The sequence below is a fragment of the Mizuhopecten yessoensis genome, unplaced genomic scaffold (assembly GCF_002113885.1).
Source record: "Mizuhopecten yessoensis strain PY_sf001 unplaced genomic scaffold, ASM211388v2 scaffold11011, whole genome shotgun sequence".
NCBI lineage: Eukaryota > Metazoa > Mollusca > Bivalvia > Pectinida > Pectinidae > Mizuhopecten > Mizuhopecten yessoensis.
Window position 1 is genome coordinate 425,295 of NW_018408834.1, and position 27,745 is coordinate 453,039.

A 27,745-nucleotide genomic window follows, 5' to 3' on the forward strand; every position below is an offset into this window, starting at 1 on the left:
GCCGACAGCTATCCCTGTATATCACCTTTGCTTCAGTTTTAGTAAAAATGACAGTAAAATTGGTCAAGTAAGGGCTAATTTCAGAAATGATCATCAACTGTGATGTCTGATTAACGGAGGGTGGACTTAATATTGAGCACAACTTAATGGTTAAATAAGATAATACCTACTAAATATTGACAATATCAATAAGAAAATCAAAGCCAAACTTGTATTTCCATATTTAATGAGGACTTTTTCTCAAATATTTAATACAAATAAATTCATTAATGTATATATATCCAGAGAAAGTATCCCTACAGCAATGACTTGATTGTTTCAGTTAACATTTCACAGTTTAGGAAATGTAATTCCTGTTCCATATCCATCTCAACATCACCATTGAATAGGAAACCTTCTCACAACCTATCACACCTTTCTCATCAAAGTGGACTCTTCCAACCTTTGTTTAAGGTAAAGTTCATTTGATAGCACTGGTGTGTAATATATTTGGATGTAAATAAAGACAGGTAATTTTGTAGAATTACATCCCTTTATAAAAGTTTAAAAATTTACTCCCTAAGATTTGTATTACTTCTTTCTTCCGTTTACTGTAGTATTTCTACAGTTTTCTACCTTTCTATGCCATAGATATACTTTTTTGAACCTTCACATTTTAAAGTTAACATGTACTTTCATTTCCTTTTTTCTATAGCATTTTATCATTCAGACTTAACATCTCAAAAATTGCTACATCCCTCCACATTGCACTCCATAATTTTATCCTTCAAATCTTTTTCTTCAGATTTCTATACAGTTTTAACTGTCCTGTTAGTACATTCACATTCTATAAAACTTAATCTTTTCTATCAAAACCTCATTACTTGTGTAAAATACATCTCCCCACTCCAAACAATCACATTTCTCTGGACATATGATTTTCCTGTTCATTCCATTGATAAAAACCTTCCCTTTAATATCCCTGCTTTCACTTTAAAGTATAACTTATCCTTTCCGTCCATACTGTCTCGTATTTCTATGGAGGCTTCACATTATCTGATATCCCTCCACAGATCATCAGAATGTCATCTTAGTACACAAGTATTCAGTCCTACTTTCAGTGTAATTCATCTTTTTAGAAGATCAAGAAAAAACCTCCTTGACATTCCATTCCTCAGATTGACTTTGTATTTCTACAAACCCTCTGTTCTGTGTCCCTCCATTTGCCCTCGATTTGCAGAGTAACTACTATGGCAGTACCCATATGGTGACTGTGGATATTCCTCCATAGATCTAGACTGCATACATGGTCCTTTTGGGGTTTTATTTCCCAGTCCTCCATGGATACTCTCCTTTATACCCAGACAGGGTCAAAGGTCATAGTGATTGCCCTAGTTTTCCAGTACTGAACACAATCATTTGTCCACAAAATTCTCCATGATCCTGCTACGTTCTTTCCTTCTTTTTGATAGGTCTCTTGCTCATGTGTTTATTAATAATCTCTGTAATTTTGGTTTTGTGTTCCAGCACTTTGAACATGTTCGATTTAGCCTCCTCCAGCTGGTCAGATATAAGCCGTGAACGCTGAATGTTACCCTGTGGGGAGGAAAGAAAATCGTATCAAACTCAGTAATTAATGGAGACATCTAAAATTGTTGTACCTACATTTAATTCCCCTCACTGCAGTTTCAACCTTGTTTACTGCCGGCATATTTCAGTGTTCTTTTCCCTTTACTTTTCAAGTAATTTCTTTATGTGTCCCCCTCAATTAAGTGCTAAATACCAAGTTTTATCTATGGTGCCAAAATCTTGTTTGATGAATGGTGGCAATTTAACAGTTTTAAGGTAAAGTAGATCAAGATGTCCCAGTCAAAGACAACATCACAAACAAGAAAGTCTTTGGTGAAAAATAAATAAATTCACAAAACTCATTATAAAGTGAAAAGTGATCTCCTAGTTTAAGGTGCTATGTGCGGCCACCAGTGAAAGAAAGCTGAAAGCTTAAGTCATTCCACCACAGTTGGTACTAGATTACACTGGGTGTAGTAATTCAGTGACATTAAATACCTGTGCAAGTTCGTGCAGTAGGCCGAGGTCGTCCTCCGTGAGACTGTGACGAGAGGTTGACTGTGGGGCCATTGAGGACTGTAGTGTTAGAACCTTACTGTTCAGTGTTCTCTCCAACTCCGTCTAACAAAACACACAACAATGAAAGTCAGTCTAACAGGACATTAAGTAATATGTTGGCTGAACTGATTCTGATCTAGGATCCACTTTAGTACTGTTAAATTGTTAATATGTTTTCGTAGGTGTAAATAAGGTACTATTAATTGTAAATGTGTTTACGTACTTGTTGATAATGTACAAGTAATTGTAAATATGTTTACGTCAGTGTAAATAATGTACAAGTATTTGTTAATATGTTTTCGTAGGTGTAAATAAGGTACTATTAATTGTAAATGTGTTTACTTACTTGTTGATAATGTACAAGTATTTGTAAATATGTTTTCGTAGGTGTAAATAACGTGAAAGTAATTGAAAATATGTTTACGTAATTGTAAATAATGTACAAGTATTTGTTAATATGTTAATGTAGGTGTAAATAATGTACAAGTAATTGTAAATATGTTAATGTAGGTGTAAATAATGTACAAGTATTTGTAAATATGTTAATGTAGGTGTAAATAATGTACAAGTATTTGTAAATATGTTAATGTAGGTGTAAATGACATAGAAGCAGTAACTAAAACACTTTCAAGACATTACTCACAAGATCATCCAGCTGGGCTGCCACATGGAACAACTTCCAGCCACTGGCCTTCTGCATCACTCCTCGCTGATTCGACAGCTCGTTCACTGTTGGCCGCCGCTCATCTGATCAAGTACACAAGCATATTTAATTGATATATTTGGCCCCAATTGAAAAGAATATTTTTCTGACTATATTTAGGCCAATTGAACATGACAGAACATTGCTAAGGACTGTTATCATTAGACACAGTGATTGATCATTTCAGATTTTTAGCAACAACGAATGTATTACTGCGAAATATTTGACAAGTACCGAGGGGCTGGTAGAACTTTAAATTTGGAAGATGTAGTTTTAAAAATCTCAGCCCATTAGTCTAAAGTTGCAGAGTTTATAAAATGAAATAACAATCAATAGTGATCTTTGTAAAAAAAAAATTAGGCTGATCCTGGACATCGTATCAAAAATATGGGTTCAAGAGATATACCATGAATTCTCAAAATGTGGGCAAATCTAACAGGAAAAGCTCTGGACTCAAATGTTTGTGTTCCAACAATCACTGAATCAATAAAATAAATTGGCCTTAATCAACCTACCTTTGGGTTTAACATCTGTGTATCGATTGAAATGGTTATTTTTTGATTTCCATGAAATATTATAAAAGTTAAGTAGAGATAAAGATGGTTTGGTTTTTTCAATGGTCCATCGAACGCCTTCATCATCAACATATTCTGAAACATACAATAGGCTTGTGAAATATAACCACAATCAAAGTTATAGTAATACATACAATTAGATTATAATTAAAAACTGAAGTCTTGTAAAATATATTGGTAACAAATATCCAAGCCTTAGTTATAGAGTGTAATCTGTATTAAGCAACCACCCAAGGGAAATTAAACAAGAGGCCCAATGGGTCTGCATCGCTCACCTGGTATAAATCTCACACTTGTAACCTTAAAAGTGATCTAAAATAAAGCTACATGCAAAATATCAGTATTTATGATTAAAATTTGTTCAAAAGACCCTGTTATTTTTTTTTTTAAACATTTCACCTCTGTGATTGAAAGTCGAACAAAGTCATTATGTTGAACACATTGTATAGCCTTTCATCTCAGGATGAAACTTGCAAAGTATAAACATCCTGGGACCGTTGGTTACTCATAAGAGGTTGTTTAAAGATTTTAAACAAATTGGACCCCTGTGACCTTGAATATAAGTAATTCACTTTGACAAACATAGTAGTCCTTGATCCCAGCATATGCTACTAACTAAATATCAACATCCTGAGCCTTTTGGTTATTCAGAACAAGTTGTTGAAATATTTTAAACATATTTGCTCCTTGTGACCTTGAATATGATTCAAGGTCATACATTTAAACAAACTTGGTAGCCCTTGATCCTAGTATGCTACTGACTAAATATCATCACCCAGGGCATTTTGGTTATTCANTATAATTGAAGGTCATTCATTTGAACAAACTTGGTAGCTCTTCACCCTAGCATGCTACTGACCAGATATCATCTCCCTGGGCAGTTTGGTTATTGAGAAGAAGTTGTTTAAAGTTTTTAACATATTTGACCCCTGTGACCTTGAAAATAAATGAAAGTCATTTATTTGAACAAACTTGGTAGCCCTTCATCCCAGTTTGCTTCTGGCCAAATATCATCACCCTAGGCCTATCGGTTATTAAGAAGAAGTTGTTTAAAGTAAAATATTGACGCCGGACGCCGGACGGACGGACGGACAACGGACGCCGCACCATGGCATAAGCTCACTTGGCACTTCTTGCCAGGTGAGCTAAAAACCTGGCGTTTAATAAAAGTGGTTGTTTAATAAAATTTGACCATATTTTGTACACACTGTAACCGACTATATAACCAAGCGACTCCTTATTCAGACAACTGTAAACAGACCACCGCCCCAAGCACACGTACAGTTAGTTTAAAACAACATCATTCACAAATCAGGTGGTAAACTAAACAATAGTCGAGTAATAATTTGGACAGGAAACAAAAAACTAAGAGTGTTTGAAAAAAAATGTCATTTCACTCAGAACAAACGATCGACGGAGACTGGACCACGGAGACTTGTGTAAGTTCCCAACTTACACAACTGTGTTTTCGGTAATTACCATGATTAAAACTAACTTGTTACGAAATACATTGTTGTTGAAATGATAGCTGTTCCTGTGTTGGTCCAACAGATGGGTTTACGTGTATTATTCCTTTATTTTACGATGGAAACTAGAAAGAGAATCCAGTTAAGAAAATGACCTAAATAAAGCCGACAGCATGTTGCCGTAAAACGGACTGGTATTGTTGTCGTTAGTTCTTTGGCGTTGAAAAGTTCAGGGATGTTATTAAAGGCGTTTAATATTGATGAGGAATTAGAAACGATATGTATGCTAACATAAACATATTTACTGTGCAGTTGCGCTGATATTTATTATTTAATGATAATTTCACAAGAGAGTGCTGTCGTGAACATCTCTCAACAGACCCGGTTTCAAGAATGAAAACCCGCCAGTGTAATTCATCCAATCAGATGGAGGGTTAAAGGTTACATTGCCTAGCTGGACACTCGCACAATCAAAATGGTTTTGCACAGCTGCGATAAATATCGGGCCGTATTTTAACTGCTATATCATCAATATCGGCAGTTAGAAAAAATACTTCTTATTTGTTTCTGTTCATCAATGAATTCATTATAAGTTTGGAAATAATTTTTTTCAAATTTGTTCATTGAACTTGGTAAAAAGATTGTGAATTAGCCCTTCGTCAAATGTGGTGACGGTCGCAAATTTGGAGATTCACAACTATTTCAACGACCGTTTGGTATATTTTCGTCAATCATGGTCGGTAAAATGTATCAAATGTGGTCGTTTAACCTAATTTTGGGGTCAGTATTGGGTGGTCACGTTAGACAGATGGTCACTTAATACAGTTAAATTACATAGTAAAAACGGTCAGGAGGAATGAAAAGTATTCGCATAAAACAGATGGTCATTTCATACAGATGGTCGCTTGAGCAGATTCGTCTGTAGGTAAATATCTACCAGTTCTTCTATATCAACGGTTACCGAGGAATTAAAGTTCCTATTCACTGTTCTGTGCTCATAGAAATATTCAACTACTATGACAGGAAAGCTACAGCAATCAGATCAGAAAATATAGAGGTACACAGATTCCTCCAGTCTTCTAACTTGGTCTGGATACTGACAATATGCACAAACAACAGTTTCCGTGATAACTCGTACACAAACAGAACATTATTATCAACAACAAAATAAGTAAGCAAAATTGATGAAGCGTACACTGATTCCAGCAATCTTCAAACTTGACCAAGGCTTCGGCATCATACAAAGGAATGGTTTGCAATATAAACTGTCCATAAAGATTCAATATAGCTAATTATTATATTTTCATATTATTCCCGACAAGTGATTGGCCAGGAGTGCATCACTTGTCCAGCGATATTGGCTTGGAGCGTGTGATTTTTGTTGAAGGACTGGGTGTTTCTAAAAATAGAATAATGATGTGTCTCCAAACAATGCACCGTCCCACTTCCGAAGCTATTTTGTTGTGTTTTTTCAGATTGCTTACATTACTGTTTTATAGCCTTTAACTTCGGTCAATACCTGGATTTATCGACCCGAGAAAAGAAATATTGACCTTGAACTGTGTCCTCGGTTAATATATCTTTTCTCGAGTCAATAAATCCAGGTATCGACCTCTGCCAAAGGCTATAATTGAACAAGAGGCCCAGAGGGCCTGTATCGCTCACCTGGATACCTAAGCAATCATGGCAAAATATTCTCCAAATGAGATCAAGGGAATATGACAGACACCAAGGCCAATCCTTGTAGCATAGCTAAAATATTAGATTTTTCATGCCCAGCAATTTTATGTATGGTTATGGGGTGGGGATCTCAACTGTTTCCAAGCTTTGACTCAGTAACTAGGTCCCTAGAGTTTTGGCCAGACCCCAGGATCAATTCTAATATCGTGACTGCATTTGTCTCTTTTTGCCCAGCATTTGTGTATATAGTTTTGGGGTGGGGATATTAACCATTTCAAAGTTATGACCCAGGGGTTAAGTCTCCAAGGGTGGGGCAGTCCCCAAGGCCAACCTTGAAGCATATGTACAATCATCTCTTTATACTCAGCAATTGTATATATACGGTTATAGGGTGGGGCTCTCAACTGTTTCCAAGCTGTGACTAAGAAACTAGGTCCCTAGGGGTTCGGTCAGACCCCAGGGTCTATTCTGATATCATGATTGCATTCGTCTCTTTATGCCCAGCATTTGTATATATAGTTTTGGGGTGGGGATCTCAACCGTTTTCAAGTTATGGCCCAGGGACTATGTCTCCAAGGGTGGGGCCAGACCCTACGGACATCCTGGAAGCAAATGTGCATTCTTCTCTTTATACTCAGCAATTGTATATATGGTTATATGGTGGGGATCTCAACCATTTCCAAGTAATACATTTTATTGGCCCCACCCCTTAGCCCGGGGGGTCAGCCCCACCATTTGTACAATTTTGAATCCCTACCTCCCATGAATACTTCCGACCAAATATGATCAATATAAATGGCATAGTTCTGCAGAAGAAGTCGTTTATAGCAATATAACCAAATTGCCCCCTTTTGGCCCCGCCCCTCAGCCCCCTGGGGGGTCAGCCCAACCACTTGTACAATTTTGAATCTCCACCACCTAGGGATGCTTCCAGTCAAATATGGTTGATATCCACTTCTTAGTTCCAGAAAAGAAGTCGCTTAAAGCAGTATAGCCAAATACCATTTTTGGCCCTGCCCCTCAGCTCCCTGGGGGGTCAGCCACACCATTGGTACAATTTTAAATCCCTGCCTCCCAGGAATGCTTTTGATCAAATATGATTGATATCCAGTCCACAGTTCTACAGAAGAAGTCGTTTGTAGCAATATAGTCAAATTGCCCCCTTTTGGCCCCGCCATTAAGCCCCCTGGGGAGTCAGCCCAACCATTTGTACAATTTTTAATCACCACCACCTAGGGATGCTTCCAGTGAAATATGGTTGATATCCACTTCTTAGTTCCAGAGAAGAAGTCGCTTAAAGCAATATGGCCAAATTGACCCCTTTTGGCCCCGCCCCTCATCCCCCTGGGGGGTCAACCCCACCATTTGTACAATTTTGAATCCCCACCACCTAGGGATGCTTCCAGTCAAATTTACTTTAATTCCAACCAGTGGTTAAGAGGAAGAAGTCGTTTAAAGAAATTGTTGACGGACGCCACGGTATGGCATAAGCTCACTTTGGTCCTTCGGACCAGGTGAGCTAATAATATATTATCCTTCAAAGTCTGAGGCCATCAATCTACATTAAGCTAGGGTTAAGAGCTCGTACCATCCTTCATCTCATTCTTCACTGGGTCCGGCACTTCTTCTTTGATTTCCTCCACCTTCTCCACATCTTCGTCTGTTGAGGAGTTATCACGTAGCTCTTCGTTGGCATGTCTGCAAACAACAGTAGAACTATTACTCTTGTTAATAATTGACATCAAATCAAACTTGCGAGATCAAATGTTTTTGGAGAGGACTGATGTTAAAATGCATTAGGTTTAGATTATTTTTATAATACCTTTTAAAAGTCTTCTATCTTAAATGTGTAATATATGGTGTACAGTGCCAATTCTCTAAGTTTAACACAACTATAAATGTTTCTTTACAAGCAACACTATAGACTGAAAAATTTGAATCAGTAAACTCAATCCATGTACCATACAAGTTTGTACTTATAAAAGCTCTATCCATCAATGAAAAGTGTTATTAATTAATATTGATATAAAAAAAACCACCTGATGTGTTAACCATTCATATGAAATGATGCTAATCCTTTTGATAACTTTTAAGAGTAGTATACTACATTTTAATATAATCTGTGCTTATATCCATTTTCTCTCTGTATAAATACCAAATTACACTGTTTGCTAAAAATATGTAACAGAAAATAAAGTTATTTTGCACTAAAGAGCTTTGAGAGTCTGTTTACTTACAGTAACTGTTTTCTGGGTTTCTTTCTAGGAGATGCTTCCACGGAGTTGGGTAGTGAGGCAGACAGGGAGGCAGCTATTGCTACAGCTGTTGGAAACCCTAGAAATAAATGTAACAATCAAAACTGTTAATTCAGTGAGATAAAGTGGAGGAGAGAGTAATTACCCCAGTTGTGAGGAACCCTAAACATAAACACTGGCATGTAAACTTATAAATAACGCCACACAAACTACACCAACACAGATTATATGATCAATGGGTGTCTCTCCAGCAAGTGCTTAGTACTTAATTTTATTTCTCGATCAGATATTCACATTTCATTTATCATTCACACATGTTTTTATGCCACATAGGCACTGCATATCAGACCATTCATTGTGAGGTCCCATACAAGAACAGCAGGAGACAACCACGGCACACAGAGGTTCAAACAAGGTCAAATCATCTCACAGCATTTTAGAGACAAGGGAGATAACTTCGGTAAAACAACAGGCTCAAACTTTCACCTTACACACAAGATGTTCTCTTCTCTCATAATGAATATAACAGCCAATGTTACACATATAGATATATTCTAATGAATATAACAGCCAATGTTACACGTATAGATATATTCTAATGTATGGCGCTAAGATGTACAAACAATGCTCTTTTATTAAATAAGCTCACAAAAGAGAAAGTTGAGCTAACAAATTTTTCTCAACTTCCCGATTTCTTCTATAATAGTCGATGCAATTTCTATACACCTCAATAATGAATGTGAAATCTTAGTGTGCATTAGTCAATCCTTATACAAACAAGTGTTGTTACTATAACATGTTTACATATTAACTGACCAGTCTCAGAGTCATTACTATTATTAACTGACCAGTCTCAGTGTTGTTACTATTATTAAGTGCCCAGTCTCAGTTTCGTTACTTTTATCAACTGACCAGTCTCAGTGTCGTTAATTTTATTAACTGACCAGTCTCAGTGGCGTTACTATTATTAACTGACCAGACTCAGTGTCGTTACTATTATTAACCGACCAGTCTCAGTGTCGTTACTTTTATCAACTGACCAGTCTCAGTGTCGTTTCTTTTATTAACTGACCAGTCTCAGTGGCATTACTTTTATTAACTGACCAGTCACAGTGTCGTTACTATTATTAACTTTACACGTACAGATATATTCTAATGAATATAACAGCCAATGTTACATATATAGATATATTCTAATGAATATCACAGCCAATGTTACACGTATAGATATATTCTAATGAATATCACAGCCAATGTTACACGTATAGATATATTCTAATGAATATAACATCCAATGTTACACGTACAGATATATTCTAATGAATATAACAGCCAATGTTACGCATATAGATATATTCTAATGAATATCACAGCCAATGTTACACGTATAGATATATTCTAATGAATATCACAGCCAATGTTACACGTATAGATATATTCTAATGAATATCACAGCCAATGTTACACGTATAGATATATTCTAATGAATATAACATCCAATGTTACACGTACAGATATATTCTAATGAATATAACATCCAATGTTACACGTACAGATATATTCTAATGAATATAACATCCAATGTTACACGTACAGATATATTCTAATGAATATAACATCCAATGTTACACGTACAGATATATTCTAATGAATATAACATCCAATGTTACACGTACAGATATATTCTAATGAATATAACAGCCAATGTTACTCGTATAGATATATTCTAATGAATATAAAAGCCAATGTTACACGTATAGATATATTCTAATGTATGGCGCTAAGATGTACAAACAATGATCTTTTATTAAATAAGCTCACAAAAGAGAAAGTTGAGCTAACAAATTTTTCTCAACTGCCCGATTTCTTCTATAATAGTCGATGCAATTTCTATACGCCTCAATAATGAATGTGAAATCTTAGTGTGCATTAGTCAATCCTTATACAAACAAGTGTTGTTACTATAACGTGTTTACATATTAACTGACCAGTCTCACTCACCATTTTCCACAGCATCTCAGTGTCATTACTATTATTAAGTGACCAGTCTCAGTGTCGTTACTATTCTAATGAATATAACAGCCAATGTTACGCATATAGATATATTCTAATGAATATCACAGCCAATGTTACACGTATAGATATATTCTAATGAATATAACAGCCAATGTTACATATATAGATATATTCTAATGAATATAAAAGCCAATGTTACACGTATAGATATATTCTAATGAATATAAAAGCCAATGTTACACGTATAGATATATTCTAATGTATGGCGCTAAGATGTACAAACAATGATCTTTTATTAAATAAGCTCACAAAAGAGAAAGTTGAGCTAACAAATTTTTCTCAACTGCCCGATTTCTTCTATAATAGTCGATGCAATTTCTATACACCTCAATAATGAATGTGAAATCTTAGTGTGCATTAGTCAATCCTTATACAAACAAGTGTTGTTACTATAACGTGTTTACATATTAACTGACCAGTCTCTGAGGTATTACTATTATTAACTGACCAGTCTCAGAGTCATTACTCTTATTAACTGACCAGTCTCAGTTTCGTTACATTTATTAACTGACCAGTCTCAGTATAGTTACTATTATTAACTGACCAGTCTCAGGGTCATTACTATTATTAACTGACCAGTCTCAGGGTCATTACTATTATTAACTGACCAGTCTCAGAGTCATTACTATTATTTACTGACCAGTCTCAGTGTTGTTACTTTTATTAACTGACCAGTCACAGTGTCGTTACTATTATTAACTGTCCAGTCTCAGTGTCGTTACTATTATTAACTGGCCAGTCTCAGTGTCGTTACTTTTATTAACTGACCAGGCTCAGTGTCATTACTATAACATGTTTACTTATTAACTGACCATTCTCACTCACCATTTTCCACAGCATCTCAGTGTCATTACTATTATTAACTGACCAGTCTCAGGGTCATTACTATTATTAACTGACCAGTCTCAGGGTCATTACTATTATTAACTGACCAGTCTCAGGGTCATTACTATTATTAACTGACCAGTCTCAGTATAGTTACTATTATTAACTGACCAGTCTCAGGGTCATTACTATTATTAACTGACCAGTCTCAGAGTCATTACTATTATTAACTGACCAGTCTCAGGGTCGTTACTTTTATTAACTGACCAGTCTCAGTGTCATTACTATAACATGTTTACTTATTAACTGACCAGTCTCACTCACCATTTTCCACAGCATCTAGTGGTTCCTGCTTTATTTTCATGTCGCCTAGCGAGTTGTGAGTTGGGGTAGTGGCCTCACTTGACAGAGCCGTGTCTGTGGATGACTGACTCTCACTGCCAATCAAATAAAAGAATATTAACAATAAACACTATCTTACATAGTCCATTTGAAATATCCATGAAACGAGTAAACAATTTTTATTTTCAGTGAGATTTAGAGAGCTAAATTGTAAACATATCCACAACTTATCAAAAAAGAAAAAAGTCTTTATCCTATGTCCATGTCTACTGCCTTACCAGAGAGATATGTTTTTTTTTTAAATATGACCACACCAAGTTGTTTCTTTGATGATATTACAATCTAACTTTAGTCTGAACGGTGTAATAAAGAAAATGGGTCAATGTTATGTGATAGAGGAAATTTTTAGGCTATCTATTATGTATCAAAATATCACAGTTAACTTAACACAGAACTAGCAAGTTTATGTCAAGGTAGTGAAAATGTTAAATTTTTAGTATTAAAATATGGGTTGGGCTACAGAAAGATTTTTATAATCTGACTGGGCTAGACCTCTACTATATAAATTGTAAACCCCTGATTAGGGCAAGGGAGGACAGTGTTAACAGATGACCGGTCCAATCAGGGGCCACTGTAAATGCCATCTTAATGAAGTATGACCACCCCAATCAGGGGCCACTGTAAATGCCATCTTAATGAAGTATGACCGGGCCAATCAGGGGCCACTGTAAATGCCATCTTAATTAAGTATGATCGGGCCAATCAGGGGCCACTGTTAATGCCATCTTAATTAAGTATGATTGGGCCAATCAGGGGCCACTGTAAATGCCATCTTAATGAAGTATGATCGGGCCAATCAGGGACCACTGTAAATGCCGTCTTAATGAAGTATGACCGGGCCAATCAGAGGCCACTGTTAATGGCATCTTAATGAAGTATGACCGGGCCAATCAGGGGCCACTGTAAATGGCATCTTAATTAAGTATGATCGGGCCTATCAGGGGCCACTGTAAATGGCATCTTAATGAAGTATGACCGGGCCAATCAGGGGCCACTATAAATGCCATCTTAATTAAGTATGATCGGGCCAATCAGGGGCCACTGTAAATGCCGTCTTAATGAAGTATGACCGGGCCAATCAGAGGCCACTGTAAATGCCATCTTAATGAAGTATGACCGGGCCAATCAGGGGCCACTATAAATGCCATCTTAATTCAGTATGATCGGGCCAATCAGGGGCCACTGTAAATGCCGTCTTAATGAAGTATGACCGGGCCAATCAGAGGCCACTGTTAATGGCATCTTAATGAAGTATGACCGGGCCAATCAGGGGCCACTGTAAATGCCGTCTTAATGAAGTATGACATGGACATGGTAGCATGAAACTTTACCTGATAACATCTCTGTATAGATGCAAATTTTGCAAGGGAAGAAACTTTGTTATATTCGTGATCACTAATGTTAGCAGGAAATTAAATACCCAGTTAATGTTAATACTATAAATATACCGAGATAAAAGCAAAGACCGGTCTACACTTTCACTGCCGAATAGGATGATCGAACAGCAATCCAGCATCATATTTTATGTTATTTTGTAGATTAACTAGTTAAAATACTTGTAAAATAAATCCAATAACCCAAATACAAAAGCACACTCATGAAGCAACATTTTTACCAGGCAATGTTGTGGAAATTAGTTCGAGACAACTGCATAATATAAACCCTGTGAAATTCAACAACAGTACAGTATTCTGAAAACAGGCTAACTAGGATTGTCTATGGGGGAAAAAGAAGAGTACATAGATAGAAAATCAGTATGAAAGAGATGATTATTATATTGTGATAGGTGTTTAAAGTTTATCAGGTCCACATGTTGTAGACTTACCCAGCAGGTGTGGCAGGTGTCTTTGGAGAACTGGTGTTAGACTGGGGGGCAGAGTCTGTTCTCGAGTCTGGCCGCGGACTGTGTCTGTCCGTCATCGTGTTGAGACCACACACAGGCTTCTTCACAGGAGTATTTCTGATAAACAAATTGATATTGAGGGTTATAAAATAGTGTATAAAATCCTTTAACCCTTTCACACCTATGTAACTTTAGTAGACTCTACCATGCATTGATCTGGATGAGTCCATTATGGTCTACAGTGGTGAAAGGGTTAAATAACACACCTTGCCAAACCTACCTACTTCAGTTTATTAAATTTTAACAGGTAAAAAAGATTTTCTTATTTGTTCAATCATAGCATCAAGTTATCTGTGTAAAGCATGTCATCTCCCCTGTTTCTGCTATTTTTGTTTTAGCCAACTCTTGTACATTTACAAGTACATAGAAGTTCACTGTTCTATTCCGTCTTTGCATATTGCAGAGTTATCTTCTCTTGAGAGCAGGTATTGATTGTTACGTCATTGGTTCGTGTGAGAAAATTACTTTGTTTTCTCAAAAATTGATGACGTTACTCTCACAAACAAATGAAGTAACAATCAATACCTGCTCTCAAGAGAAGATAACTCTGCAATACGCAAAGATGGAATATTCTCTTCGTGTGGTACCTACCCTTCATTGGTACGCTTTCTGAGTATGCTGGGGCGTGGTGAGGCATTCGGCTGACTGACCGGTGTGCTCGATAATCCTCCCTGTGATGATGGGTGCTGTGGGGTCAGGGAGCCTGGGTGAGGTGCCCCTGAGGTCATAGAGTACAGTGTTGGAGCTATAGAAAGTGCTGACGAGGTTGCCATGGCGATGGCAGAGAGGGCTGGGACAGGAATGGAAGCAGTGGACACGGCACAGGAAATTCCACTTATTGAATCATTCGGAGTTGAAGACCTTGCACCACCTATAATTATAGAATGTTTTAGGGTCTTAAATACATCAATGTAATCAGGCACCAATAAATAACATTTCATTTATCAAAGAAAATCCAAGAAGCTGAGAGCAATAGAACATTTTCAGCAAAGTTTGGTGAATAAAACTTCATAGGCTATTCTCTACAATTAATAGAATGAGCAATTTCCAGTTTTGAGGTGTCTATGGCTCCATGGCTCCTTCCACGATTATTCCTGATTCTTATTGTCTTCTAACCTATATCAGATTGCAAATTATATTTCTGATGAAAACAAATAAATATATATCTACTTTCAGTGTTAAATTCGTTGTTATCATAAAAAGTTTGATTTGAAAAAAGGACAAAGAAAGCATTTCACAATATCTAGTTGGTTTAGGTACTCAACTGTTGCAGACTGATATCACTAGAGAAAGATGTGTTAACTGACAGTGTCTGTAGTTTGTTTAGGTACTTACTGTCTGACACTGTTGAGACTGAAGCACTAGAGAAGGGTGTGTGTACCGACAATGTCTGTAGTTTGTTTAGGTACTTACTGTCTGACACTGTAGAGACTGAAGCACTAGAGAAGGGTGTGTGTACCGACAATGTCTGTAGTTTGTTTAGGTACTTACTGTCTGACACTGTAGAGACTGAAGCACTAGAGAAGGGTGTGTGTACCGACAATGTCTGTAGTTTGTTTAGGTACTTACTGTCTGACACTGTAGAGACTGAAGCACTAGAGAAGGGTGTGTGTACCGACAATGTCTGTAGTTTGTTTAGGTACTTACTGTCTGACACTGTAGAGACTGAAGCACTAGAGAAGGGTGTGTGTACCGACAATGTCTGTAGTTTGTTTAGGTACTTACTGTCTGACACTGTAGAGACTGAAGCACTAGAGAAGGGTGTGTGTACCGACAATGTCTGTAGTTTGTTTAGGTACTTACTGTCTGACACTGTAGAGACTGAAGCACTAGAGAAGGGTGTGTGTACCGACAATGTCTGTAGTTTGTTTAGGTACTTACTGTCTGACACTGTAGAGACTGAAGCACTAGAGAAGGGTGTGTGTACCGACAATGTCTGTAGTTTGTTTAGGTACTTACTGTCTGACACTGTAGAGACTGAAGCACTAGAGAAGGGTGTGTGTACCGACAATGTCTGTAGTTTGTTTAGGTACTTACTGTCTGACACTGTAGAGACTGAAGCACTAGAGAAGGGTGTGTGTACCGACAATGTCTGTAGTTTGTTTAGGTACTTACTGTCTGACACTGTAGAGACTGAAGCACTAGAGAAGGGTGTGTGTACCGACAATGTCTGTAGTTTGTTTAGGTACTTACTGTCTGACACTGTAGAGACTGAAGCACTAGAGAAGGGTGTGTGTACCGACAATGTCTGTAGTTTGTTTAGGTACTTACTGTCTGACACTGTAGAGACTGAAGCACTAGAGAAGGGTGTGTGTACTGACAGCGTCTGTAATCGTAGAGGGTCACCCGCCATTAAAGTCATCGGGCTGAACTTGACTGTCTGAGCAGAGGAGACAGACAGTGCATGAGGTCCAGCAGCTGCAGGCACCGCTAAAATAATCAAACACCTAATGTTTAGAACGTTTACTCTACCGGCAATAAGCAGAGAACAGAGGAAGTGGGGGAAGGTCATGGGGATTCTCTCTCACACAAAGGTGGTAAACGGATACAGAGGTCATTTCTGAAATATTTTCTATTTGCAGGTAGAATTCATAGAAAGAAATTATCCTTTTCAAAATTAATGTTTGCTTTCCATAGAATTAGAATTTACATTATATCTACATATATATATATGGCATTAGATCTCAACTAAGTTTTATCTGATCATTTATTTGTGAAACAAGTCAATATCTTCACATTTTCACATTGTCTTAATTATAGATTAATTTTATCATTCAACACCGTTACCAGCATGAAAATTATTTTCAAAACCCAACATGACAACATTCAGCGGTATCTAATATGACCTCACAATTATTCACGGCATGATAAGTGACGGTCCTGTCCATCACAGCGTGATAAGTGACGGTCCTGTCCATCAAAGCGTGATAAGTGACGGTATACAGAACATATGACAACACATTTTGTGATGACTCACCCTAAGGAACATTAAACAGCTGATGATGCATCATCAAATAATATCACCTAGCAGATGAATGATAGTATTTTACTGATTGACGTTTTGTAAAAGGAAGTATGTACAGATCAATGTCAGTTAATACTTGCTCAAACACAACCAATCACAACCTCTATCAACCATCAATTGTACTCAAGTAACATGTTACTGATAATCAATTACTATAAACATACCTATTCACGCAGTATCACCACTGGAGCTAAACTGTATCTATATGACCTCACTGTACCTGGCCGTAAGCATACTTACCCAGTCCCGCTTGGTTGGGCCGTATCTGAGAGGCCAGCTGTTGATACATAAGCTGTTGGTACTCGGTCAGCAAAGCCATTGGGTACTGGGGCAACGTAGAGATCCCAACAGGTCTGAAACAGCAATCAAATATAGCTATGGCACTCAAACAGAAACCAAATATAGCTATGGCACTCAAACAGAAACCAAATATAGCTATGGCACTCAAACAGGAACCAAATATAGCTATGGCACTCAAACAGGAACCAAATATAGCTATGGCACTCAAACAGGAACCAAATATAGCTATGGCACTCAAACAGGAACCAAATATAGCTATGGCACTCAAACAGGAACCAAATATAGCTATGGCACTCAAACAGGAACCAAATATAGCTATGGCACTCAAACAGGAACCAAATATAGCTATGGCACTCAAACAGGAACCAAATATAGCTATGGCACTCAAACAGGAACCAAATATAGCTATGGCACTCAAACAGGAACCAAATATAGCTATGGCACTCAAACAGGAACCAAATATAGCTATGGCACTCAAACAGGAACCAAATATAGCTATGGCACTCAAACAGGAACCAAATATAGCTATGGCACTCAAACAGGAACCAAATATAGCTATGGCACTCAAACAGGAACCAAATATAGCTATGGCACTCAAACAGGAACCAAATATAGCTATGGCACTCAAACAGGAACCAAATATAGCTATGGCACTCAAACAGGAACCAAATATAGCTATGGCACTCAAACAGGAACCAAATATAGCTATGGCACTCAAACAGGAACCAAATATAGCTATGGCACTCAAACAGGAACCAAATATAGCTATGGCACTCAAACAGGAACCAAATATAGCTATGGCACTCAAACAGGAACCAAATATAGCTATGGCACTCAAACAGGAACCAAATATAGCTATGGCACTCAAACAGGAACCAAATATAGCTATGGCACTCAAACAGGAACCAAATATAGCTATGGCACTCAAACAGGAACCAAATATAGCTATGGCACTCAAACAGGAACCAAATATAGCTATGGCACTCAAACAGGAACCAAATATAGCTATGGCACTCAAACAGGAACCAAATATAGCTATGGCACTCAAACAGGAACCAAATATAGCTATGGCACTCAAACAGGAACCAAATATAGCTATGGCACTCAAACAGGAACCAAATATAGCTATGGCACTCAAACAGGAACCAAATATAGCTATGGCACTCAAACAGGAACCAAATATAGCTATGGCACTCAAACAGGAACCAAATATAGCTATGGCACTCAAACAGGAACCAAATATAGCTATGGCACTCAAACAGGAACCAAATATAGCTATGGCACTCAAACAGGAACCAAATATAGCTATGGCACTCAAACAGGAACCAAATATAGCTATGGCACTCAAACAGGAACCAAATATAGCTATGGCACTCAAACAGGAACCAAATATAGCTATGGCACTCAAACAGGAACCAAATATAGCTATGGCACTCAAACAGGAACCAAATATAGCTATGGCACTCAAACAGGAACCAAATATAGCTATGACACTCAAACAGAAACCAAATATAGCTATGGCACTCAAACAGCAACCAAATATAGCTATGGCACTCAAACAGGAACCAAATATAGCTCTTACACTCAAACAGAAACCAAATATAGCTATGGCACTCAAACAGGAACCAAATATAGCTATGGCACTCAAACAGGATAGTAGTATCAACTGATTTTCAAGACTTAAATTTTACGATTTGGCCTCCATACAAGTACTCGGGACTAAAGTTTCTCTTGATCGGAGTCATTAAAATCCTGCTGATCTTTTTGCCTGCTGTTGTTCTGATTTTGGAAACAATTATTATCTGGTTATATAAACAAAAAGTTTTTTGTGGCAGCAATTCTTTATGAAATATAGGAGGAGCTTGTTGTCTGCCTAAACTATCAATAATGACTGATCAATTGTCGCTCATATGCTAAAGAAATAAATACATAGATAATTCATTACTTAGAGCAACAGCAATATCTAATGGTGTCTTGCTTCTCAAATTGTGGGGGGAGTGGGGGTCTACATGCACGTATAGAAGGATATAAACAGCGGAAATATGCAAAAAACTCATTGTTCAGACATTTTGTTTTTATTTTCCAGAGAACTTATTTGAAGTTTTGAACTTCATGAAAGTATGAATTATTGTGAATTTAGGTTTCCTTACATCATATTCTGCTGTGACTTACCTTTCTGGCCGAATTTCTGTGTGTGTCACAGGGTTGAGCAGATGACTTGTGGCGATATTGGCTGGCCGGTGTGGCTGGGGGACAAAACTGGTTGTCTGTCCCTGGGATTGGGGATGTGTATGAGGAGGGTGGGTCTGTCCCTGGAGAACAGGATGTGTCTGTGTAGTGTGAGGTTGTCCCTGGGGCAAACTGTGTGTCTGTTTGGTGTGGGGCTGGCTTGGTGTGGAACTGCTTTGGTCTAGTGGTAAAGACATGCGCGTGATTCCTGCTAAGCTGGCTGGCGCGGTTGGCTGTCGCACTGGGGGTACTTTCGCTGTAAAGTACAAACACACACAAGACATTGATTTATCATAGCTGTAAACATACACAAACAGGCATTTATCATAACTGAGTTTTTTGATTTCTCAAAAATCTGTTCATAGGATTTCATCATCAATGAAATATGAAATAAGCGTCAAGCATCTGTAGAAGTCAGCTTTACTTTTAAAAACATGTTTGAAACAAGCAACCTTGAGAGTATTTCAAGGCCATTTATTTGAACAAACGAACAAAAAAAAATCAAGTCCCCATTAATCTTCATCCAACTGTAATCACTCCAACCCTTATAGTTTAGTAGATTTTTTTAGAGAGATTTTGACACATCAGACCCATGTTACCTTCAAAACTCCTTCAGGTTGCCTTAACACTGAACTTCTGTATCAAATTTCATGGAAATTTAAACTGGTAAGACAGTGATGATGTCATTGTGCAAAGATTTTTTATTTTATTTCAATGGTAACTTTAACATTAGGTGCCTTAATGCTGAACTTTGAATTCACTCAGCATCTCTTGACACATGAACCTAACCTCTGTATAAAATTCCATGCAAATCTGACCACAAACAGTGACCCTAGAGATGACATCACTACCCTGTGCAATAGACAGCCAATGGCAATATCATATGTCCACCCTCTCACCTCAGTGTGAGACATAACAATGCCAAATAAAAAACAGCTTGTAACAGGGAAAACATTACCTATAGGGATAGAGGGGACAGCGGATGGTGCCGTTGACGGGGTTACAGAGGAGATAGATAAAGGAGAGATTCCTGTCGAAGATAAAGATAGTGCCACACCTGCCGCTACAGCAGCTGAAAAATAATTAATTTATTAAATTTATATATCATTGAATGGTTTTGAAATGCAAATTATCATGAAATTTGTAAATTTATTTTCTTGTACACTTTGTGTAGTATAAATATTGACTTGTGAATATTAATTAAGCAATGAAAATGTTGTTAAGGTCCTATAACACACATTGTTACTGATGACAAACTTATGTCAGCAATAGAAATGCGTGTTAAAGGACCATAACAATATTTGCTAAAATATTCATTATCTATATTTACATTATGATAGAGTAATTATGCTTTATTTAGTTATTTCGAACAGTTTTTGAATCGCAAATCAAATGTTGATAACAATGAAATTGATGACGATCACAATAGAGATTGATGATGTTACAATAGCAAATGTTGTTATAGTCTCATAACAACGTTTGCCTTTGCAATGCATTACAATGGAAGGATGCAGAGCAAATGTATATATTCAACTTAGAACTTATCCTTTATATAATGGTCTTTGTATATTTTACATGCTTTTGAAATTGATCCAAATTGAAACTTCTATTAAAAAAAGTTATTCTGTAGAAATTGAAGTGTGCTGGACAAACTGATGGAAAGGCCAAGATCCTTTTACAAATATATATGTACTGTCGAAATCTTGACAGGCATGTAAAAATGGCCTGAAAATCAAGTAATGGCCTAAATCTAACTAAGTTAGTCTTAGTTCCATATACATTTTGTATGCTACATCAGTTGTGGTATCACTGTGTTTTTTCATTAGTTGAAATTTAATGCAAAACCTTCTGCTAATATAGAGCTGCTTACCCTTGTCAGCTTTGTGTGTTGCAGAGTTACTTAACCATTTAACTTGTGTGTAGCGTAGAGTTACCTACCTTTGTTTTGTTTGGGTGCTGCAGCCTTGAGAGAATGCTGTACGAGGGGTGTGACGGCTGCCTGAGACATGAGGACCTTGGGGACGGAGCTTAGGTTCTGTGCCACATGGATCTGCTTGGCTGACTGAGACAGGACCTGTTTTGTGAGGGGCTCCGTAGTGGTGCCTGGCGTCTGAAGCTTGATATGTATACTGGAGGCAGAACTTGAGGCTCCTGTTGCCTGGACAGATATTCCAACCCTACAACATCCAATCAGTCCAATGCAGTCCTAATATGACCAAGTTCATAACTTGTGGGGAGAGCGAGGTTTCAATGAAAACGTGTAAAAAGACAAAATATTTCAAGTTGCAGAATGAGTTAAAATATATTCAAAATGCAACATTTTACAGGTGAAGGTCCATTTTTTTTTGTTAAACACTGACACTGTTGTTTGGGGCGCCTGTCTGTGTTGTTCTTTCCTGGGGACACATACCTGTGTGTTTCTGATGTGGGAACCCCTGCCAGACTGACTGTGGGTGCTGGGGAGTGAGTTTGTGGGGGGGTAGTTGGCCGGATGTTTGGGGTGATAAGCTGGCTCCGCGGCGTTGTTAACGTGTGACCACCATGAGGTGCGGTGCCTGGGATGTGTATGGTGGCTGCATTATGGCGTAGTACTGGCATTGCAGTCATAACAGACTTAGGACAGGCCAACACAGAGGCTGCAGTCGCCGCTCCTATTAACACATATCAATATTGATGGATCTGTACATTAGTTTTATGATGTGAATATAATCAATACAGATCAATGAAATTAAAATTCTATTCCTTTTGTTGCAAAGTAGGCTAGTATTGAAACTGCAAATTGATCTTATCAAGGATAAAATCTTGGGAATGGGCACTTGCTTTTATTGTGATAAAAGTATTTTCTTAGACCTGGCTCTCCTGAAACTTCTGGAAGGAACTGATTAAGGCCTGATTCCCCCCCTTCCCCCAACCCTACCCCAGCTTCCATTTCCATTATCCTTGTAGAACATGTAAACACTCACCCCTGGGGAGATGGGTTTGGAAGGTTGGGTTCTGGTGCTGAGATGCCCCCCTGATATTGCCAGTGAGGGGGAGCGCTTGGCTGAGAAGAGAAGAGGAGGAAGTGGCATTGATTTGTACAATGCTTGGCGTTGCCATTCCTACGCTAACAATCGCTGGTGGTGGAACTCCCACCAGGGAGGCTGTTGTTGACAACGACTTGTTGGCATCCATTGAAATGCCAATCTGTATACCTGAAAAGTGGATCATTACATGTAAATTACACAAGACATGGAAAAATGAATACCTGTTTGTGTTAGAACTAAGAGTAAAGCAATCGTTTTAAGATCATACTGGCAGGACTGAATACTAACCCCACTACTGTCTGCTCTGCTGTCTCGTGGCTTTGTTTGATTGAAAGGTGATTACTCAGTAAACATTATAATTTCTTACTTGTTGGAGTTTATAGAACGACATATTTAAACAAGAAAGTGATTGTTTTTTGCTACCTCCTCTTTGTCTTCTTCTGAATTCAAACCACAATCTTACCTCAACTGTCACATGATGTAATCATAAAGGTTACACTTGTGCACCCATCGTATACAGGTTGTTGGACCTCTGACCTTTAACCTAAGTTGGGTGTGACATACCTGTTGGTATGATGGTAGATAACTGCGAGGGATGAGCGGGCGGTGAGGCACCAGGACCTCCCGTCAACATACGTCTGTTCAATGCTGCTGACTTTGATAATGCACCCTTAAAACACAAAATTCATATTTTTTCAATATGCTGAAAAATCAAAGGAAACACATCTTGTCCACTCAAAAAACATACCAATTATTATAATCACAAAAGACATCTTTACAAAATTATAGTATATTATGCAATATTCTACCACACAGGTTATGTAACTTCTCATTAGTTTATAACCATATGTAATCATTACATCGCTCACACACAAGCCAATACGACATGTGTTCATTTCCCCCAAACAGTTTATATCTTTCGCATTACTAGATTTGTTCTTAAACACCCAATAAGTCGTCAGATGTATATTGAAACACTTAATGGCACAATATCAATATTACCATGTTTCATATAGAAAAGTACAACTAATTAAAACATATGAAAGTTTAATTTCAAAATGTCTGATTGGAATTTGACGATTTCTGCACCATGAGAACATTTCTTTTATTTTATGTGCCAATCATGCTTCTCTGCGTGTATTAGCTTTGAATTTATTATTCCTCAATTTCTTTTTTATTTAAAAAACAAAAGAATGTTATGTTGTACTGTATTTATAAAGGTTCACACATATGATTGTAGTACAACTATATTACCTGTCCCAGTAGGTTTACCTGGTAGGTGGTGGTTCCTTGAGTGAGGTTCCCCAGCGACCTCTGATGGACATGGGCTTGTGATGATAAGGTTACAGCTGGGCGGGCTAAATTTTCTGAATCCTCAGGTTGGTCACCACTGCTCTGACTGCTCATGGTAAAATCATCTGTGCAATGAAAATAAAATCAGAAAATTCTAAATGAAACTTCAGTAAAAAATACATTTCATTAGTCATCGCTTTACATTACCAGAATTATGTGGGGCAGTCGTCAGGTCAGTGTTTTTTTCTCTGGGTACTCTGGTTTTCCTTCAGTATCAAAAAACCTGTTTCCTCCTCTAATGGCCGTAGTTATTAATAGGACGTAAAAAGGACATACATGTACATACTATATTGGTTCTATTTATCTCCCCAGTGATTAGTATTTTATAACACAGAAACACAAGAATTCCACGGCAGTTTAACTGATCAGTTTCAAAAGTAAACATGAACAATAAAGGATAGTGGGGGACCTGCATTGGCTGGCCAAAAATCTTTTTGGGGGGCGAGTAAAATATTGGTGGCCCAAATAATTTAATTTTGTGAAGTAATATTTCCACAGCATTTAACACAATGCTTCAGCACATTTAAATTACATATAACATAACAATGTTTGTAATATGTAAAACAGAATAAAACATTATATTTTTAATTCTTCAACCCTAGTTAAAACCTGACATGATCCACTCCATTCAGGTCTTTAGTATTTCCCAGTATTTCCCAAAGAAATACACAAAACTCACACCTCAAAGAAGACACTCTGGCCGTATTTATATAGAAAATCTGAAAAAAAATCATCACATTTTCTAAATCACGGATAGTTCGATTCAAATTGAAGTAATGACAACTGAAAAATGCACCATAACTGCATAAGGGGTCAAATTTTGCTTTATATTGTTCAAATAAAGACAACCAGTTATCAAACATCAAGTATAAACATATCCACCCAATGAAAACATTTTACTTGTCCTTGTGTGAAAAAAAGTGCAATAAGCAAGTTTAATAAAATGGGTTTTTTTGGAGTAGAATTTTAACCATTTTCTGTTTTATAAGTGGCTTCAGGCTTTTTCAATCCAATACCAAATTATTTAAATGTTACTCTAGATGGTTAAAGTCAATTATCCTTATAATAAGTGTGATACTGAATAACTGTCTGTGTTCCACTTATGTTTAGAAAACCAACACTTAATGTTCCTTTCACATTAGATTTGTAATTACCCTGATAGCACTGAATCCATTAGGATTAAGATTTAACAATACCACAGCTTTCTCACAAACTCCTGAGGAAAAAAACATGTAATTACCAAAGTAATACAAAAATGCTCCAATCTTCTTTTCATGTACAAATGAATGTGACAGTTTGTGCGAGTGTGTTTACTGGAACATCTTAATAACTGTATGTTGATTTTTTATTGATTTCATGAATGGTTTACTATGTACATTTAACACAATTATTTGATCATGAAGTTATGTGAAAGGCAGTGTACAGCTAGCTGTTCACAAACATGCAAGATCAAAGGCTCTAAAAAGGATATTGTATAACACTGATTAAGACACTGGTAGTAGCATTAATGGTGTTTTTTCTAAAAAAAAAAAAGAAAGAAAGAAAAAAAAAAAAGGCCAATACTGACAATAGCAAACACAACTAGGCAAAAAAAGTGTGTATTTCAGGTAACATGCCCTAACAAATTAGGGTAGGAAGATATAGGTAGATAACAACTCCCCCCCCCCCTCCTTTTTTTTAAGAAATAAGTAGAGCAGGATTGAACAGCAAATTATCCTTTGTAAATAGATACTTTTACAGGAGATTAATAGTGCCAACCGATGACAGACATTGACAGCAATGGGGAGTGAGTGAGTGGGTGATGGGGTTTAAAGTCATTTATCAGTAGTTTAGAGCTATGTAGTGGTTGCCAGATTTGCTGAAACTGGTCCAGACTCTAGCAGGGTTTTAATTTGCCAGCACACCAAAGTATCATGCCGCAGATCAACATGACAACCCACCCGTTCACTTTAACTGACACCAGGCCAACCAGCCATGTTTTACACCTACAATTTTTGCGTCTGTATGATGTTTTTATATATATTAAACACTCTAAATGTGCGCAACTCCTAAATGCAATTTACTCAATTATTCCTTGAAATGTCAACACATAGAACTGCCTGTGAAATTGCAGCACATTTTACACAATTTCCCGGGTTGTTGGGTCCGTCAAGCTTGGTTGGTATATGCAGCATCCTTTTACATCCTGGTCACAATGAACTTGATTCCTGTGATACACCTGTCACTAATTATAAGTCACCTGTATCTTATGGCCAGTAAACTGATGCTGCAACATGGTCATTTAAATAAAGTGAGCTGCAAGGTCATAGAATTTTCCATTAGGACCTATACATGTACATGCATGGATTCTTCTACTTTCAAGTTTCAATGAAGGACTGGAAGGTTGGCAAATCCCAAATGCTCCTTTACTACAAATGTAGCTAAATCAATGGATAATATTCATTTGTGATCTTACAGAAGAGACTCTACAGCACATGTAAAAGTTGAACAAGTTTCTAGAGAAATACATTTAGTGACAAAGAACAGGCCATCTGTTGTCAGATATCATATCTATTACATTTTGTATAATAGTTTGTGAATTTGAATGACAACCAAAATTTCAATTTAACATGATGGAACAAATGATGAAAACAAACTGAAAGGGAACTAAAAGCTTCAGTCTTTAAAATTGCATGCATGTTTAATATTAGTGTAGCGGAACTGGACTGGGTCGATTGTCGGCGACCAGGTACATTGTAGCTCAATTGGTAGAGCATCTGTCTAGAGTTCGGAGGGTCTTGGGTTCGAACCCTGGTTTGGCTGGGCATTTTCTCTTTCCTTTTACAGTGGTGCCCGTGACCAACCCTTGTTTCAAGCATTTGCAATTGGTGTATGCTTGGCAAGGGGATACCCGAACCTGGGTTGTAAATAGTTGTGTCTTCGGGTGCAAAGACTTAGAAAAATTAGGGAGGGATGTAGCAGAACTTGACTGGGTCCATCGTCGGCGACTAGGTAGCTCAATTGGTAGAGCATCTGTCTAGAGTTCGTCCAGGTTTTCCTTTCCTGTTATATTAGTATAATAACAATAATAGTATTACTACTAGTTATAATGTCAGCTTTTATAAAGTGAATATTTTATACTAAATTACTATTTTTTTCGAGACTGACTTTTTGTCAAATTATTGTCTAAACTAGCGTAACGTACAGTATGATTGTGGTTCGGCAAGCTTGTACTGGCAAAATGCCAGTGGATGAAAGTAAACCGTGAAGAAAATCAAGATGAGGTTAAGCATATGAATACGAACGGCGAGCAAGCAAAATGTTATGGCAACATCGAGTTTAAATATTTGCCTCAATTCTTGCAGAAGACTTCAAAATAGACGCATGTCTTTGCCAAATATATGTCAAATTGTCTTTTGAGACGCCCCCTCAATTTAGACTGTTGCCTTCATGACAGAATACAAAAATGTACGGAGTTGAAATACCCGCCATAACGTAGCAATCCATTGATATATGTTTGGTGTAATGTCATTGTCCATTTATTCTATAGAGTATGGACAACAGTCACAAATGGAGATTAATTAATAAACCTCGGTAATGATGCTAGAAAATTAACAGAACAGCCAAATCGAACAAAATTCAACCTGTGTTGGCCGAATATGCCTTGTGGATAATCCTCAGCTTTAAACGTTCGGTTTTTTGAAGGGTTTATTCAATGCATATGCATTACTCGGAATTACCTACCTGTTCATTTTCAGGAGAAAGCTGCAATGAGAAATTATCCAAATTCTGTTACCGACTCGTCGTGTTTTCCTTTGCTTCCGAGGTCAGAGAAATGTAAC

The 27,745-nt window shown here is 37.3% G+C and overlaps 1 protein-coding gene across 2 annotated transcripts; it reads right to left on the bottom strand.

Moving 5' to 3' along the window:
• Positions 1-215: 215 nt before the first annotated feature.
• On the bottom strand, positions 216-27,745 carry LOC110464585 (histone deacetylase complex subunit SAP130-A-like). 2 transcript variants are annotated; one of them, XM_021519869.1, is made up of 19 exons: positions 27,648-27,745; positions 23,844-23,989; positions 23,136-23,241; positions 22,509-22,739; positions 21,956-22,196; positions 21,484-21,722; positions 20,504-20,617; positions 19,489-19,801; positions 17,257-17,369; positions 16,263-16,421; positions 14,583-14,862; positions 13,914-14,048; positions 12,011-12,123; positions 8,768-8,864; positions 8,119-8,228; positions 3,325-3,459; positions 2,750-2,853; positions 2,047-2,169; positions 216-1,575 (listed from the first exon to the last, which is right to left on the bottom strand). In XM_021519869.1, exons 2-19 carry the CDS (start codon positions 23,976-23,978, stop codon positions 1,426-1,428), a joined length of 2,898 nt encoding a protein of 965 aa, XP_021375544.1. In that variant the 5' UTR covers positions 23,979-23,989; positions 27,648-27,745; the 3' UTR covers positions 216-1,425. The 2 variants fall into 2 exon arrangements, with proteins under 2 accessions (XP_021375544.1, XP_021375543.1); XM_021519868.1 differs by having other exon boundaries at positions 23,826-23,989.

Excerpts from the sequence above, each read along its gene's own strand:
- LOC110464585 (XM_021519868.1), bottom strand. The coding sequence starts at position 23,978 with ATGAGCAGTCAGAGCAGTGGTGACCAACCTGAGGATTCAGAAAATTTA. Across the intron at positions 3,460-8,118 it reads GAAGAATGAGATGAAGGATG|AATATGTTGATGATGAAGGC; the intron begins GTACGAGCTCTT and ends TGTATGTTTCAG. Across the intron at positions 2,170-2,749 it reads CAGCCCAGCTGGATGATCTT|ACGGAGTTGGAGAGAACACT; the intron begins GTGAGTAATGTC and ends GTGTTTTGTTAG.